Source organism: Tasmannia lanceolata, unplaced genomic scaffold (genome assembly GCF_043159265.1).
Source record: "Tasmannia lanceolata isolate RefF3 unplaced genomic scaffold, GAP_Taslan_0.1 ptg000008l, whole genome shotgun sequence".
In the NCBI taxonomy this organism is placed as follows: Eukaryota; Viridiplantae; Streptophyta; class Magnoliopsida; order Canellales; family Winteraceae; genus Tasmannia; species Tasmannia lanceolata.
The window spans coordinates 23,554,501-23,570,139 of record NW_027518685.1 but is presented as its reverse complement, the minus strand read 5'-3'; the positions used below and the strand labels follow the sequence as shown (position 1 = coordinate 23,570,139).

Below are 15,639 nucleotides of genomic sequence, written 5' to 3'. Positions count from 1 at the left end.
CGCAGTAATGAAACTAGTTTGGACTGGTTTGGTGAATTCGGATCAGATCTGAGCTAGATCTGATCTTTTCTTGTTTTTTTTCCCTCTCAAAAATTGAAATTCCAGCAGTAATTGAATTGCAATATGACAAGAAAATACAGATCTGAAAGGAAACTTACAGATCTTGAGTCTTTTCTTATTTTTTTGGTCTTTTTGTAAGGGATAACGTCTTGCATGTGTCTTCAAGCAAGGAGACACAAGAACTACTCCAAGAACAACATCCTTGTTGTATTGAACAAGATGTGCTAGAAAATGATGGGAGAGGGGGATAAAAAGTAGGAATCTAGCTCAATGTTACCAGGGTCCCCATCCCACCTTCCGGCCCACGATCCGGGGTCACACGATCCCAAACATGGTTCTTTTGCGACCCGGATCGCCATCACCAAAAATGGCGATTCACGATTATGTGAATAAAAATAAACAGTAAATGATTGATTTAGTTGAAAGTAAACTCTAAAATGGACATGGTGGAAGATTTCCCTAAATTCAATATTTTATCAAGAAACAGTTTGAATGCACACTTTGTTTCCTTCAACATAGATTATGTGAAGTCCCTACTCTTTACTGAAGGGTGATATGAATGGATAAAAAGATAAGATCATGATAATGGGTCACTATGGACCAATGCCGGAATGGGCAACAAAAGGGCCATTGTAGACCAATGCAGGAATGGGCAACAAAAGGGTCATTTATGGACCTTTGCCGAAATGGGCAACAAAAGGGTCACTATGGACCAATGCCGGAATGGGCAACAAAAGGGTCCTGGACCAATGCCGGAATGGGCAAGAAATCGGCTATGATGGACCAATGCCAGAATGGGCAACAAAGATGAGAAAAAAAACGAAGAGATGGACGGCAATTAGCGGCTATATTGAAAAGGGCGTGACATTATTAGACTTGTGAATTTTTATTCAGAGGGTGAGAATATCAAATTTGGGGACAAGATGTAAGGGTGCAAAGGAGATTCTAAAACGTGAGAACTCTTAAAATGGAACAGTGCCATCATCTTGGGGTGCCATCATCTTGGAATTTCAAAACAATGAAAAGATAGGAGTGCACTTATCAACTCTTGGAACTCTTGGACATGAGTATTTAGAAAAGATGATGAGAGGGTGCCTCAACAACTATTTATCACTGCTGCTTTTCTTTTCTTTTTCCCTTTTATACTCAAATGGATGCACAAGATGGCAATGAATAAAAGGCAGATAACATCGCAATGAATAAAACTCACATTGGATTGGATAGCAAAGAACATCAATTGGATGCACATGATGACATGGAAAATCACATGAGATGAAACGAATTACGGTGACTGAGTAGTTCAAATGAAAATCACATGGAAAATCCCTCCTGCTTCATTGATGACAGTGGATTCAAGGTCTAGAAAAAAAAAATAGCATGAGGGAGATGCTCGTTGACAAGTTTTAGGTTTGGATTTGTAGTAGTGGGATCAATGAGGACTGGGCAGATCTGGTAGGAAACAGCGAGCGAGGCAACAATGGTCAATGGTTGAGAATGAATAAAATTGCTATGCTCATAGAAAAAAAAAAAAAGAAAAAAAACTAGGATTACTTGCCGGGCGGACAACCATGGTTAGATCGGCTGTCCGCCGGAGAATGAGATCTCTGATGTTGTAGTCAGTCCGAGGTTCGATTGATAAGCGATGATACCATGATAAATTTAGAGAATATTTCACTAAACTTTGATACAATACAATTAGCCCTAATGAGTGATTATATAGAACAGTCAAAAGGGTTAAACATAGAAAGAGATAAACATAACAAGGCAAGAGATAATTCTAGAAAACCTACCTACTAAGATTAGCCTAATTGGTAATTTATGCTAGCTACCTATTCTAGCTAGGTTACTCCATTCAACCCACTTGCCTAATCTAGCCCCATGATGATCCAATGGTGTGAATTCAACACAATATGACTATGAGATCCCACATATTCTAACAGATCAATTACAAGTAAAGTGGAAGAATGGCTGCATCATAAAAATACGAGAAGACATTGGCAAGCATGGACTGACCAAATACCGCCTAAGCTAGGTTTCTGCCATTTCCAAAGTCCAATACGTGAACATGCAAAAATATATTGAGTGATATAAGGCTCCATAACTCCAATATATTTCAGCTGGTGTTGAATAAAGATAATAATAAAATCAAAGAAAATATTAGAAGGAAGCAACTAGTAGCCACCAAAGTACTTGCATATGGAGCTAGTGAAAAACCTGATGCCCGCCGTCATCCATCGGTATACACTCAACAGCAATAAGTTTATTGACATCATCAGCAGTTACTACATAATTTGGATTGGTGGCTCCTGGTTCAGAAAATGGACAAAAGTAAAAAAAAATTTAATTAACATGTGCTCTCAAAACATTATCAATATAAATCTGATCGATGACCGTTCATTTCAATGCATACCCTCAATGTACTGTCTAGTGCCATTCTGAAGATGATGGACCCACTAGATACACGATCCCGTGTCATTCACACAAAACAAAACATTCATTTCATCATAACTCATGGGAAAAAAAACACTTTTACACAAAATACCAACTGAAATTACTTAAAATGAAAAGACCTGATTCCACTAGTGGTCAAGGCAACACGTGGGGAAATCAAATACCTGAAAGATACAAAGAGAAGTCCCATGAATGGGATAGCCACATGCTTGTAGGGTATTTCCTGGTTTGGCATCACCAATGATTTGGAACCCTTCTATACCTGGCAAGAGGCCTTCTCCTACCAGAAACAAATAAGTCAATCTATTTCCAGGTGAGAACTCATTCACGCATTACCACATAAATACATAATTACCTTCTATGGCAGAAGATGCATGTTCTTCATGCATACTAGCCGTTTGAAAGTGCATATCGTTGGTAACATTTTCAGTCTTGCCAAGCCTACCCTCCAAATTGAATCCAGTAGGGCCTTCAACCTCTCTGTGAAGACACGGAATACTACGTTAACAAGAATTTTATGTTCCCAGTATCAGTCAATAACTAGAATTGCATATATTTGGAATAATAAGACATGCTCCAAGATCCAAATCCAAATGTATAGACCTGATTTTTGCTTATACCATGTTTAATCCCTTGTAACGGTAAATTAATTAATACATAACCCCTCATAATGTTTCTAAGATGAAGAAAATGACCATTATAAAGAAAATACTCGTTTTCATGCTCACAAGATGCTTATTCCTTTAAATCCAAAAACCTAAAATATGCACTGTAGAGTTTGTTGTAAGCACTGCAATTGCCTAATTAACCTTGCTTAACTCCATACTTTCTTCTTTTTGTTTCCACAACATCTTGTTTCCACTCCACATTCACTCCATTTTCCGTGATAATTTTCATGTTCTAACCAGCAGGCAATGTTCACTCCAAGACCTCCACACACCATAATAAACATTATCATGAACATTTTTTTCCTTTTTGTATCATGGTGCAAACCTAGCACTCGTGGGTTCTTTTAGAGAACTTTCGGATTAAAGCTGCACATTCATTACATAAATTAGGGCTCGCGGGGTCTTTTATAGAACTTTTGGAGCATAAAGTGTCTACACTTTCAATTAAAGCCACACATTCATTCCATAAACAGGTTTAAACATCTAAAAATTAATCAACTAGCAGCTAGGGTTTGCAAAGATTTAAAGTTTTTGAGTTAATTCATTAATAGGTTAAATTTGCACAAGTATAGTTTGCAAACACATAGTCATGCCAAAGGGAATCAGATCAATAAATGAGATAAAATAATAGGACCAATCTGTCCACAATGTGAAAAGATAAAAAAATAACCCAGAAGAAACTAAACTAGGGTAGGTTAATCACAATAAGGATATGCGTAGGGGGAGGTCTATTCAAAAGGGAAAAGGCAGCACTGCAGCAGTATGAGTGTCAATAAGGCAGATGAAGCAAGTAGGACTGATCTCACCCGATCGTGCGTGCCTCGGCTTTGAATCCCGAAGTGTAGGATAACCCAAGAGGAGTTGGAGAGATAGTAGCCTCAATCCGTCCAGGAACCATACCAGCCACCGGTGCCTCGTATAATGATGAGAAAAGGTGATAAAAATGGAGTGACAGAAGGGGCAGCAAGGGAGATGAGGACAGCAAAGAGACTGAAAAGAAGGGGGACATAAGGACGGGATCTTCTGTAACTAGCTGAAATACAGCAGTAATATAAGAGGGAACAGCAAATCTGACTGTTGTGGAGGGGAAAAAGGAGACAAATCAGTATGGGAGTGATCTTAAGGGGGCAGGAAGGAGAGATGGCCTTTGGATGCAGCCTAGGGGCCGTGCTCCCCGACAGCTATGGAGAGAGAGAGAGAGGTGTAGACCCTAGCTGCCCTATGAGGCCACCAATGAGAAAACAAAGCCACCTAGTGACTTAAGTGGGTACATGTGGGTCATGGCATGGGTAAGGGGTAAAAGGTTGACAAGTCAATAGATGAGGTGTAGACCCTAGCTGATGTGAACAGCCCCTACATCTAGGATAGCAACATGCAAAAAATAAAAACTGGTCCAAAAAATAAAAACAGGACAAAAAATAGAAATTATCCTAAAAACAGAAACTCTCATGGCTGGATCACATCACCGAATTAGGGCTATCTAGGATCAAAGGTTTCTCTCCTCATTTATGGTACCACTTTCTGGTAATTTACATGCCACCAGTTCATAGACTACAGATTTTGAAGGAAAGAGAAAACATGTTTCAAGGTGGCTGTTGCTTTTAGTTTTTCTCCAATTAAATTAACGTGACTCGTCTTTTTATGAAATGCGGGATTCGTTACAACATTAATGAGCAAATGAGCAAGATTTTCAATCAGTTGGGCAACACATTAATTCACCTACTCCTCTTTATCTGAAAGTTTTATCATTAATGTTGTAACGAATCCCGCATTTCATAAAAAGACGAGTCACGTTAATTTAATTGGAGTCACACTATCTTGCTACATGTAGTAGAACTTCTCTATACTCAACTTCTGTACCGTAAATGAGCAAGATTTTCAATCAGTTGGTGATACAGACAAATCATAGTCAAAGTAGATGAAAAAGACAAGGTTTGACGAAGAAAACAGTAAACCTGCTGAGATAGTACGACTATACGTGTGAGGTTTTGAGCCATTTGAAAAAAGGACTTTGTGAAAGCTAATTAAACTCAATTTATCTAACTATCACCTTTTCCATAATCTAATAATCAGGTATATTAGTTCTCCAATAGTCTTGTCAAAACATAGTTGAATTAAAAAAATTGGATCTCTTGTACTAGTGAACAGCTTGGCATTGAGTTCAAGCAACATACCTACTATCATTTCATGAGTGGCAGGCTTAAGTCAATAGATTTACAACATATTTTTGTTTAGTGTGTACATAACCATGTGGTGTGGAACTAACTTATATTCCAAATAAATACATAAGACTAGCGAAATCTTTCATGGGAAAATGATCTTATAGGGTTAGAGTCAATTCTTGAGAGCCACACTGTTTTCAGTGATTATTTATAGGTCATTTGGCTAAGTCCCCTTCCTCACCACATCGATAAGGATCAATGCGTATCAGTGTGTGCGCTTTGGGGAAGGATGGGATGGGATGTGACCAGATATATAAATGGGACGAGATAATCTGTGTGGAATGAAAGTGAGGCATATCCTCCTTGCTCTCAAATAGAAGAAATAGGCAACGAATTATGAAGGAGCAAGCAATTCCATTTCTCTATGCGACAAATGCAAGGAAAGGAAGGAGGGGTGGGGGGTGGGGAAGGGAATCTGAAATAAAGAAACCCAAGGATAGAGGTAGGCGAATATTTTGGTGTACGGAGAATAGAGAAGAAAAGGAAAGAAACCGATTCTCCTCTTATTGCTTTCTATCTAGATCCTTCACTCTTCTTCTATTTAATTTTTCTTTTTTTTTCTTCTGTGTTTTTAATTTTCTTTATTCCTCACTCACTTCCCATCCTCCTAGCCAAAGTACTCCAACTTCCCAGAAGCTTCTACTAGAGTCACATTGACATGAAACACCAAGAATCAATCCACGCTTCAACGAGCTTGCTTCCGTGAAGACGAGGAGCTCCCAAGACATCGCATCAATGTGCCTTATCGCTCTCCTACCCTCAGGTGTTTTCATGGGGGCATGTGACACCAATCATGCATTTGTATTCTAGCCATAATATGCATGATAGAAAAGAGAGATAGTTTGTTTCGGAATGATAAGGTGTGGTACAGACAAATAGTTTCCAAAAAAGATAACATTTATAAACAAATCAAATTGAGGGCAGACAACAATTAAAAGATGACTAGAATACTAACTTGTGAGCAGTGGACGACAACTCCCTGAGATTTTCTTTAGTAAATGGATGGGACGTCTCAACACCTAGCAAATTATTTACTTCTTTATCCATTGGATTATAGTCTTGAACAAATCTTGGCAAGCTAAAGGTTGATTCCAAACGCTGTTCATGCGGAGAGTGATGGGGATAAAATTCGAAGGCATGGGAGGCCTACACAAAGGACAATTTATTTTTTTATAAAATTAAGCTAATGGATATAAGCATATTATAAATTAATAGCATTAAATCATGTCCAATAATACCATGGATGGCTGAGGAGGTTGACTTTTCAAGGCACTTGAAGGCTGATGGTCTTTACTAAGGGATATGCCCCCAAGTTGATTTCCCAGTTGATCGTTCATATCTATAATGCTGTCCTGTAGTAAAAGCAAATCAATTTTATTCTAAAGCTTCTTTTGACTACCGTTTGTGCGAAACCAAGAATTTGGCAAGAAATCACCTCAACCTTTTAAAGTTCAAGTCCAGCAGAGATAGCACATTCAAATGCGTCAATTCAAATAAAGGATTTAAAGATTTATTTAATTAAGATAAGCTTCTCATCCAATTGGTAAAGAAATATATAACGCATACATACCAGACTGCTTAGATGGTTAAATATCAATTCTTACAATTTTCCACATCCCAATAATATATAATCACTTGTGGACAAAAACACTATGCATTTATATCAATCAATATCAATTGAATGATGTGATTTTTAAAAAAATAGCAACTTAGAAAGGTTTAAGGGAAACTTAATACGGGTCTTGCATCCTCAGCTTAATCATAAGCGCCGATCCGCAAACTCAACTGTGGATGCTTTGGCCAAAGAGGGTGTCCATTTATCAGAGCCAAGGATTGTTTATCCCTTTACGGATGAGATATTATAGTGATTTTTAAACCATTTCGGTGTATTCTACTGTCTGTGATGGCAGTCTGTAATGGGTTGTATGTTGTGGGACATCTTGTCCCCCTATTTTGATATCTTAATAAAGTTATCCTGTTACCTTTTTTTTTTTTAAAAGGTTTAAGTGAGAGTTAGTGACAGTTACCAAATTTTAGCAACTCAAGACAAAAGTTTTTTGATGAGTCAAATGCAGAAGAATCTTCATATATGGAATGTAGGTTGAGTGACGAGCATCCTTTTTTTTTTTTTAAAATTTTGGAAATGGGAGTGACAAGCATCCATGTTGGGATCCCTAGATGCAACTTATGCATATAACAATGCTGCACAAGGGAACAATATTAGTTGTTTATCGCTAATTAAGTGTGCAACTTAGGGCCTTATTTAAAGTGCACTATAATCAACTTGAGTACAATTGAAATATGTTGAATTATACTATTAGAAGAGGTCGACTTTTGTAGTGCACTCTTGTTGCAACAACTATACTCCCATTTGCCACTCTTCTTGCAACAACTATACTCGCATTTGATGCAATAGTTGGGACCAATACCAATACAGGGGGTTCCTTATCATTTCACAGAGGACCCATCTCACTTCTGACTAGCATGTACTACCAATCTTTTTCCCACATTGAAATATGGGACATCCTTATACAATATTCTTATTGATTGGGTACTAGCAATTAAGTGTGACAAATCTTCACTTAATTAAGTTATTACTTGGGGTTCAAGTTATGACAAATCAGTATCTATCGATATTCGTAATTTTTAAAGTGATGATATACAATGCTTAACATATTTTAGCAAGGGTCATTTAGACTTCAAAATTGAGATAAACATGGATAGAAGAACCTCTCCTCTGTTTTTGTTTTTTCATTCTCACAGGAGGGTTTTCGAAGCATTCTTCTAACGCAGAAGGAAAAAGTGGTCTTTCAAAAGAAAGTCTTATTTTCTTTTATACAAAACTTAATTAGGATAAATCTCAAAAATCGTACGATTTAATATCAAATCATAAGATTCGATCCGAAATCGCAAGATTAATACAAATTAAAATTCAATCATGGTATTCAAATCAAAATCCATAAAATTTGATTTGAAACGTAAGATTTGAATCGTAAATCGTAAGATTTTCAAAGCACTGTTGATATCTATCCACTGGCTTGAAAAGAGAGGGGTTAGCGGATATTGTGAAGTTTAAGAGGTATTTTCTATTATTTTAGGGATACTTATCTTGCATTTTTATACTTTACTTCTATAAGTTGGGCATTTTAAGATCACAGTGAAGGGAGTTGCACGTCCTTGTCTTCTTTTTCTTTTCTTTTTTTTGAATGATAAAATAATTATTAACATCCTTGTCTTCTATTTCTTTTAATTTTACTGTAATCATCAAGAATTCATTCTGAGATTTTATATTATTTTAATGTTTGTGACTAAATCATTGGACTTTACAGAGGATTTAATAGGAAGATATTGGTGGAAGAGAGGGAAATTTTACTGGCATTGAATATTATATTTGTGGGAAATTATCTTCCCTGCATCAACCATCCTTCGTAGCAAAACGTTAATAAGCATTGGCAGTGAAGAATGATTGCCCCATGATGAGGTATGCCAGAAATCCATTGATAGTAGTTAGTCATCTTCTTAGAAATCTAGGGATGTATCATGAAAGATGGGCTCATGATTAGAAGGTGATCTCTAATGGCTAGATTCCAATGGAAGACAGTGAGTACACATAGGGTAATACCATTTCAAAAAAAAAACACATAGGGTAATAAATTCATCAAGGATAAGTTATAAGTGCCTTTGAAAAGAGGGAAATAAGTTACATGGAATATAGTCTAGTATAAGTGCCTTTGAAAAAGTGGAATATAAGCCCTCTGCAAAATAAATCCCAAGGATGGACAAAAAGGCATTTTGCAACAAGCGAGGAAGTAGGAGAAATCAAGGTAAAGGTGCAATGAGGAAGAGCTGATAGGTAATGGGAAGGGTTGCATAGGATGTGAAGGGTTCAGGCGGCAAGCGAAAACAAGGTGGATGCAGTGGAAGTGTTGTATTGGATGAACAATTGCAAATTATTCTAATAGACAAATGGAACAATCAAGTACAGGAGGAAGATACAAAAAGCCTAGCGTTCTTGGGAGCCCATGCACAGGAGATTTTCATTGGCTAGCATGCTCACATGCGGTAATTATTAATATAAATACTTTAACTCCTTAGTTAGAAAAGATACTATGAGCCACTGCATGTGACCATAAGTGGTTTCTTAAGATCTACAATAGAAAGAATTCTTACAGCCAAAAAAATTACTTTTAAATTCCTTACATGATGATAAATTGCAAATTATTCTAACAAACACACGGAACAATCAAGGACCAAAGGAAGATACAAAAAGCCTCAGTGTCATTTACATTTTAATTTCACGGAAGAAAAAATCCTAACTATAGGATATTGTGAGTAATAGTAATAAGAAATGAAGCTTTCCAAATGCATAAATATTATGTGGTCATAAAACTGAAGACCTCTTGACATAAGGAGGGCACAGACAAAGAGACCAAGTGTTTGACTTTTGACTTGTGCCATGTATGGAAATAAGCATGTGCCTAAGTACATATGAACGTCTATTACACTCAAGAATGAGTGACTAGGGAGTAAGTTTACATGGGAAAATTCGTTCTATTTCTTTTCAGGTAACTTAGGGAGAAGAATGATAACATGTAATTACCGGAGAGGACACTTACATGAGAACTTCTAATCTTCCATTGCAATTGTTGATATAAAATCTGATAACAATTAATAAAACTGAAAGTTAGATTTGATTCAAAAATTAATGTCTTCCTCAATAACTAGACCAGGTACCATGGAATCAAGATCTTTCAATCTATTCCCTACTGAAATTCAAATTTCAAAAGAATGACACAAAAAACAACATTTTAAAGACTAAAAAATGTATATACCAACATGAGTTTCAAATATAAATACCAGATCAAAGGCATCTGAATGTAGAAAAATGAGCACACTCAGGGAGTTAATAACTAACAGCAAAGCTTAATTTATGAATTGATACCTTTGCACCACTGGAAATAGCAGAAGCATTTATTGCACGTGGCCGTTTACCATACTCAGCCAACAAGCTGAGCATTGATGAGGTAAAGATATGCCTCTCATCCTCTACAGCCTGGAGAACAATAAAATTATCATTAGGCACATGTCCATCTGTATGTTATTTATAGCATCCCTCTCATCCAACTTGACTTTTGCAGCATTTTTGTTAATCTGTATGTTATTTATATGTCTGATTTAGTAGAAAAATCGTCATTTAAGCCTATTGGTCTTTTATATGTTGGCTTCAGTGAAAATTGTTTCATTTTTCAAGCACTTGCAACACCGACATTCTCTAAAAAGGAGCTTAATATGTTCATCAGTTCATCACTTGGTGCATAATTGTCATTGCATCAATTATCCACTACGCACAGTTCCTATCTCCTCCAACATGTATTCAAGAATTCATAATTTTCAATAATTTGATGCTAATACTGATTATTTGTCTTGGTTATTATCATTTTTGGAATGCTCCCCATTATGATTGATTTCTGATTGATTGGTTCAAAAAGAGTTGTAAGTACATATAGGCTACATATTGACAAGACTTCATTGACCATAAAGGAGATCCAGACATCTATGTATAAGCTGGAGCCTGAAATGCATAGATCTTTTAGATTAAGAACCCTAGGGTTACAAAGCAATATATTACCTTTAAGTCATTTGCCAATTTTAAATTCTCCTCGAGGTAACCTTTTCTCTGAGTCAGTTCCTTTAGGGCCAAAGTTGTGGCTTCATTCTGCTTCTCATCAAGTGCCTGTTGCTTAAAATAATATTTATTTACGAACTCCTCATATGTGAAGCCACAATTTTTTTTACATATATGAAGATTTTCCAAGATGTATACATACCATTCGTAAATCAGAAAATTTCCTTTCCAGAGCATGTTTCTCATTCAGTAACTCCAGCTCCTAAAAGCCAAAAATAGCACATTATTCCATGCAAGTGAGAAGCAGACATTTGACCATCTCTGCCAAAAGCATTATGAGCAAGGATTGAAATTTCGGTTTTGGTTTCGGCCTCACCCGAAAACGAAATTTCTGTGGCAATTTCGGTGAAAATCTTATAATTTCAGCCGAAATTTTTAAATTCCGGTTCCGGTTTAAATTTTGGTCCTGGCCGAAAACCGGAATTTCGGTACTTCGGCCGAAATTTAAAACCATGGTTATGAGTGTCAGTGAATAGATCCAGTGAACTTCATACCTTACTGTAGGCATCAGTAATTTGTTCGCGAAGTAGCAGGATCTCCTCTTTTTGTGTCTTGGCTCGTGTGAAAAGCTCCTGGCCATAAACTCAAATGAAAGACCGTAACCCAATCCAAGCTTTTGTATGAGCTTGCTGCTGATTAAAGGATAAAATATGAATAATGATATGGTAACCGAGTAGGGGACCTAGAGTGGAACCGAACAAATAGCCTATTCGCACGTTAGCAATCTTGTTCCTTGATTTTTGGCTTTTTATACCTTGAAATGGCAAATCTACCCTTCCCATGCCATGTGGCATGTAGGGAATTATTTGGTTCCACTCTTGGTCTCCATAGCAGCACTCATTAAATATTAGTGTAAAGCATAAATCCTGGATACAAGTGTGAAGATCAATTACCCCAGATTCCCGATCCAGAAAATAATTTAAGTATTCATCTCCTCTTAAATCTCTAGGACCATAGTTCCTTTCAGTGTGATTCCTAGAGAAAATAATGGTGTTCCACTTAATACTTCAAAATCACAAACCACATGCGAATATAAGGCATAAATTTGCGTGAAATACCTAAAGGCCTGATTTGAGTATTACCTATATAAATAATTAGAAGTTGGAGACTGAACCCCATCATCACTATTTCTGCGCATAGAGCTTGTAGCAGATGGCATTATATTGGCGGTGTCGGTTTGCTTGAAGACAAATTCTGCATAACCACCTGAGAATATTCCAGCCCGCCGTTAAAAAGATCGTGCATTTGTCTTGAGTTTTCCCAGAACAAAATTCCTAGGAACAATTTAGCTGGCAACTTAATCATGAGAAGATTCAAATCGCTCCCAAATGTTGTAACTAGGTAGAGCCTACCAGACAATAATTTCAACCATTAGATTTGAGGAGAACCTAGTTAAACTGGTATTATAAAGTACAATGTACAAAACGAACAAAAAAGGTTAAGGATGATGAACACATTTTCAATGAATTGAACATACAAAATAAATGGTTATTACTGCAATGATGTTTCACTCATAATTGTAAAAGTATAATTAGCAAGAACAAAGAGGTGATTGGTATATTACCTAACCACATCCAAACCCAAACAAAATGCTCATAGAAATGACACAATCAAATCCATGAATATGAAACAATACCCCTCAGCCCTCGCAATGAACAAGAGAAGATGAGAGACAAATGCTAGAGAATGTGGTTAGGTTCAATTTCAGTATAATGAGATCCCCTATCTTCCACTGATGAGCAGGTTTGTGATGATTTAATTAAAAAAAAATTCTACTAGGTAATCTATTGTCCTTATGCATGAAGAGAATCAATTCGGTCATTATGGTCGGGCTCTGTTATGGGTTTCTGACCACATTCTCCATAGGGCCCTCTTATCTCTTCCTTCTCCGATCTCAGGTTATGCATAAGGAATTGATACCTTGTACTTCTGTCCAGTTATGGATAAGGGATTGATAGCTCAATTTACGCATAAGAATTTCAGACCACATTCTCTTTTAAAGACTCAGATTTTAAAAAGAATCAATAGCTTTTACGTTTGTCATATCGATTATCATTTCAACGATCAACTTCTACCAAAATGATATCTATACCGCCTAGTATCAACATGATATCAGACAATTTCATTCTTTTAACTAGCCGAGGAAGAATTTGAAAATTGAAGAAACCCAGTGGACGAATTTTCTATCTCCAGGGGAAAACACTATTATCTCCTATTAGAAAATTTCCAATTCTCCTTTTTGAGGATAGCATTCAACTCCTAATTCATTTAAAAGTTCCACTTGGCATACTTGTACATGAAAATTGTTAAATTCATGTCTGCTCAGCTCCAGATTATCTTACCTAAGCCGACTAAGCCAGAAGGTTAGTCGAGTGAGAGGTGATTGATATATCGCCTGACCACATCCAAAATCCAACAAAATAAACATAGAAATGACACGATCAAATCCGTGAATATGAAAAAAAAAAAAAAAAAAAAACTCCTGGGACCTAGCATTGACCAAGAAAAGATGAGAGAAATGCTACAGAATGTAGTTAGGTTCTGTTTCAGTGTAATTTAAGGAGATACAAACCAAAGGATGTTGAAGGGACCCCCTGTCTTCTACTAATGATCATAGCTTTCATCTCCTGGTTCATTTACAAGTTCCTCTAGGTACACTTGTGTATGAAAACATGAAAATGTTAAAATCATGTCTGCTCAGCTACAGATTAACTCACCCAAGTTGACTAATCTAGAAGGATAGTCAAGTGATTACATGTATGCTACATTTAAAGCCATGCAGCTTTTCCATGTGGGTGTATGATGGGATTGGATTAAGTGCACATTTAGAAAATCAAACCATTAATGGACAGATCTTCTCATTTCATTTATTCTTTTTTTATTATGTCTCGATTCAGCTCACTCTATAGATGAAGTAATAAGTTGCATATTTCCATTTATGTTGTAGACCTGATAACACAGTTCTAACCTCTATTTTTTTCATAGTGCACAATTAACATGTCTTGAATAGTTAATTCTGATACTGGCATTGCTTAAAGTGGTTGCCAGATCGGGAATCGAAACGGGAATCGAAGGCTCCCATGGAAGAATCGAAGGCTCCCAGGGAAGAATCATGCTTCCTTTAAACACATCAATCTATCATGCTTTTATATTCTATTAATCCATTCCCAAGCACTGGAGACAGCATGAAACATCATTAGCACATTTCATGGAAACGAAAAAAAAAAATGAATATACATGCGAAACAAAAGTAGTGGTCACAGTGGGGTCCATCCTATTCAATAAGAAACCTAGTGTTATATAAAACAATCTTTGTAACAAATCATCTCTCTTCTACACATGGAAATGTCAGTATTTAAGTCTTAGATAGGGATCTCTACACTAAAATATTGCATATTCGTACATAGTCTATAAACCATTACATTAGGTTATTTCAGCCACGAATTTTCAGAGATGTATGAAATAATAACCTGAATTTTCCGAAACAATTCAGAAAGAAGAAGAGCATCCATCAAATGAAGGAAAATAAACCCTAGAAATAAAAACAGAATGAAAAAATCATGAGTGGAGAGAAAGGAGAAATAAAATTTTCGAGGATAGAGCATGAATAGGACGGAATTTTTTGCAGGATTTTGGAATGTTGAAGGGAAAAAGTTTTACCTGGTTGGGAGATCAGTGGTCGGAAAGTGGAGGGATTTGTGGTATGGATGAAAGAAAATGGGGGAAAAGGAATCCATTTTTGAGTCTTTGACAAGTCAAAAGGGTCGATAGAGCTTTCGAAGATTTGTATGAGTCAATGAAAATGGTCTTAATTTAAGAGATGGGTACCGAAACGTAGGTGGCAATAACAATTTCAAGAACACGAGAACGAAATATAAGCCCTGGCCTTGTAGTAGGACCCACCTCGGTTGATCCAAACCGTTCTTTGACAGACTTTTTGTTTTGGGTCTACGGTGGGGCTAGGATTCCGCTAATCATGCATGCAAAAGATATCAATAATGTGCATTTTTTTGTCGTTGATTGTTAACTTATACGTAGGTTTTGACCTTCCACGCTCAACCACAAAAAATACACATTATTTATTCATGTTTAGGATAAGGGTGATGATATTTTCACTCCCTCTGCAGTACTTGCACACCCCTCTTATAACCTGATTTGACATAAAGTAGCCCACTTTCACTTCAAATCAGGTTATAAGGGAGTGTGCACGTAATGCAGCACGTCAATTCATGTTATAAGAGGGGTGTGCAAGTACTGCAGGGGGAGTGAAAATATTATCACCCTTGGGATAATTTCATGGATATTAGGGAACCCAAGCAGCTTCCGTCAAATGGTGCGACCCACTACAGCTGTAGTGGACTAGTCGGGATATTAGAGAACCCAAGCAGCTTCCGTCAAATGGTGGGACCCACTACAGCTGTAGTGGACTAGTCGGGTCGTTGGATGATGATCATATCCGCCCTTTTGGATTACCAAGGACACCCAAAGCCTCTGTAACAATGACTAAAGTGGGGCTGATGTACTTGATGTCAGAAGAATTCAATGGGCCTGA

General features: G+C 36.8%; 1 protein-coding gene across 13 annotated transcripts in view; it reads right to left on the bottom strand.

The window, feature by feature from the left end:
• Positions 1-14,925, bottom strand: part of LOC143884876 (uncharacterized) — a 30,963-nt gene extending 16,038 nt beyond the window's left edge. For 2 of the 13 annotated variants that reach the window (XR_013253085.1, XM_077388716.1), the window contains exons 1-14: positions 14,748-14,922; positions 12,170-12,435; positions 11,981-12,062; positions 11,582-11,659; positions 11,230-11,289; positions 11,031-11,135; positions 10,344-10,454; positions 10,018-10,059; positions 6,640-6,753; positions 6,357-6,547; positions 2,867-2,991; positions 2,676-2,791; positions 2,471-2,513; positions 2,275-2,366 (exon numbers count right to left, since the gene is read on the bottom strand). Coding sequence is in view for 12 of the 13 variants with exons in the window: in XM_077388716.1 (XP_077244831.1) it covers positions 2,275-2,366; positions 2,471-2,513; positions 2,676-2,791; positions 2,867-2,991; positions 6,357-6,547; positions 6,640-6,753; positions 10,018-10,059; positions 10,344-10,454; positions 11,031-11,135; positions 11,230-11,289; positions 11,582-11,659; positions 11,981-12,062; positions 12,170-12,246 (1,236 nt within the window). In the remaining variant the exon portion in view is untranslated. Of the gene's footprint in view, positions 1-2,274; positions 2,367-2,470; positions 2,514-2,675; positions 2,792-2,866; positions 2,992-6,356; positions 6,548-6,639; positions 6,754-10,017; positions 10,060-10,343; positions 10,455-11,030; positions 11,136-11,229; positions 11,290-11,581; positions 11,720-11,980; positions 12,063-12,169; positions 12,436-14,557; positions 14,620-14,747 lie in introns of those variants that run through there. The other 11 variants (XM_077388708.1, XM_077388709.1, XM_077388714.1 and 8 more) reach the window with 11 other exon arrangements.
• Between the last annotated feature and the right edge of the window lie 714 nt (positions 14,926-15,639).